This window comes from Austrofundulus limnaeus, unplaced genomic scaffold (genome assembly GCF_001266775.1).
Source record: "Austrofundulus limnaeus strain Quisiro unplaced genomic scaffold, Austrofundulus_limnaeus-1.0 Scaffold77, whole genome shotgun sequence".
Taxonomy (NCBI): Eukaryota; Metazoa; Chordata; class Actinopteri; order Cyprinodontiformes; family Rivulidae; genus Austrofundulus; species Austrofundulus limnaeus.
In genome coordinates this window covers 1,141,942-1,144,152 of record NW_013952479.1, presented here as the reverse complement: position 1 = coordinate 1,144,152, position 2,211 = coordinate 1,141,942, and the positions used below count along the sequence as shown (strand labels likewise).

Sequence of the window (2,211 nt, the reverse complement as noted above, 5' to 3'; positions counted from 1 at the left end):
TGTTAATGTTGATAGTGTTTAATAGAAAATAGTGTCACTAGCGCCCCCTTCATTTCCGGAATGCAATAGTCCCATTTCCATATAAGGTATGGGACCGACGGAAAGGTCTGTCACCGCCCCGAGCTGCATGCTGCAGCGAAGTGTACTTGCTTTGCTTTGTAAGCCTTCTGGAAATTAAAGTTAATGATTGGTTCAAAAAATTCTGTTAAAATGTTCTCTTATCAAGATTTTTGTTTTACATTCAAAACATGTACATATGCTGCACCCCTGCTTCTTTCCACTGGTGTCTTTGCACACGTTCACAGTGTAGAGTACTGCTACAATGATTTCCCACGCCCTCACTGCCGCCGTAACTCCTTCAATCTGCCCCCCTCTCTCCAGGAGATGAGCGAGGACCACAGCACGCCCAAGAAGGAGAAGCAGGAGCGCCTGTCCAAGCACAAAGAGAACATGCAGCACTCCCAGGCCGAGGAGGAGGCCCACCTCCTGACACAGCAGAGGGTCTTCTACGAGAAGAACTGCCGCGCCTTCAAGCGCAAGGTCATGATCAAGAGGCACGAGGTGGAGCAGGAGCAGATCCGTGAGGTGTGGAACATGTTCATCCATTAAAACGATTAATTTAAATCACCAAACTGGGTAGTAAACCCTTAAAATGTGCCTTGTTTTTATTGTTGTTGTTTATAAATGCAGAACCCACGTGACATTTTTACAGCAAGCAGCCGTGATGAAAACACCCACTGTTCTCTAAGCAGATTATTAACAAGCAAAGCAACAATGCCATAATCTGAAAAGCTGCTGCGCATGTTGAATCTGAAGTAGTTTGTGTTGAAAATATTCCTGGGAACAAAAACACAAAGTGTTTTTAGAGGGAAATGAAGATTAAAACAAGTTAAATTCAAATGTCTTCATCTATAAATTGTAACTCTTTTATCCGTCCTCCTTTTTTCCCTCCGTTTGTCCTCCAGGAGCTGAACAAGAAGAAGACCCAGAAGGAGATGGAGCACGCCATGCTGATCCGCCACGATGAGTCCACGCAGGAGCTGGAGCAGCGGCAGCTGAAGACCCTGCAGAAGCTGAGGATGGACCTGATCCGCCTGCAGCACCAGACGGAGCTGGAGAACCAGATCGAGTACAACAACAGACGAGAGCGGGAGCTCCACCGCAAACACGTGCTGGAGCTGCGACAGCAACCCAAAAACCTTAAAGTGAGTCCAGTTCTGGTTCAAGATGGGCTCTTTTTATTTTTTATTCTTTTAAATCCAAGAGTGTGACGGGAAATGTTTCAAATGTCTTTTATTATTATAAGTCAGTGACAACTGGGATCAACCTGTTAGATGGCGCAAGCAACAAGCAACATCTTTGGTTCTTTTTGAATCTGCAGTGATGCAACCTAAATGTAATAAATTAAACTGGTAAAAAGGCTGTAAGAACGTCTCTGAATTTCGTTTGGACTGCATCGAAGTTTGAGCTGTATCAGACCTACCTTTAGCAACAAAGTTCTCTCAAAAATCATCTGTTTAATGTCTGTTATTCTGTCGCCAAGACCCTCATCTGATTTAGACCCTCATCTGATTTAGACCCTCATCTGATTTAGACCCTCATCTGATTTAGACCCTCGTCTCATTTAGACCCTCGTCTCATTTAGACCCTCGTCTCATTTAGACTTTCGTCTCATTTAGACCCTCGTCTCATTTAGACCCATCTCATTTAGACCCTCGTCTCATTTAGACCCTCGTCTCATTTAGACCCTCGTGTCATGTAGACCCTCGTGTCATGTAGACCCTCGTGTCATGTAGACTCTCGTGTCATGTAGACCCTCGTCTCATGTAGACCCTCGTCTCATGTAGACCCTCGTCTCATTTAGACCCTCGTCTCATTTAGACCAACATCTCATTTAGACCCTCGTCTCATTTAGACCCTCGTGTCATGTAGACCCTCGTCTCATGTAGACCCTCGTCTCATGTAGACCCTCGTCTCATTTAGACCCTCGTCTCATTTAGACTCTCGTCTCATGTAGACCCTCGTCTCATGTAGACCCTCGTCTCATGTAGGCCCTCATCTCATTTACTTTCATCTCATTTGACTCTCGTCTCATTTAGACCCTCGTCCAATTTAGACCCTCGTCTCATGTAGACCCTCGTCTCATGTAGGCCCTCATCTCATTTACTTTCATCTCATTTGACTCTCGTCTCATTTAGACCCTCGTCCAAT

General features: G+C 45.1%; 1 protein-coding gene across 1 annotated transcript in view; it reads left to right on the top strand.

The window, feature by feature from the left end:
* taok3a (TAO kinase 3a) overlaps nt 1-2,211 on the top strand; it is a 74,289-nt gene that overhangs the window by 63,782 nt on the left and 8,296 nt on the right. The window contains exons 17-18 of the mRNA XM_014011149.1: nt 382-585; nt 966-1,205. Of these exons, the coding sequence (XP_013866603.1) occupies nt 382-585; nt 966-1,205 (444 nt within the window). The remainder of the gene's footprint in view (nt 1-381; nt 586-965; nt 1,206-2,211) is intronic.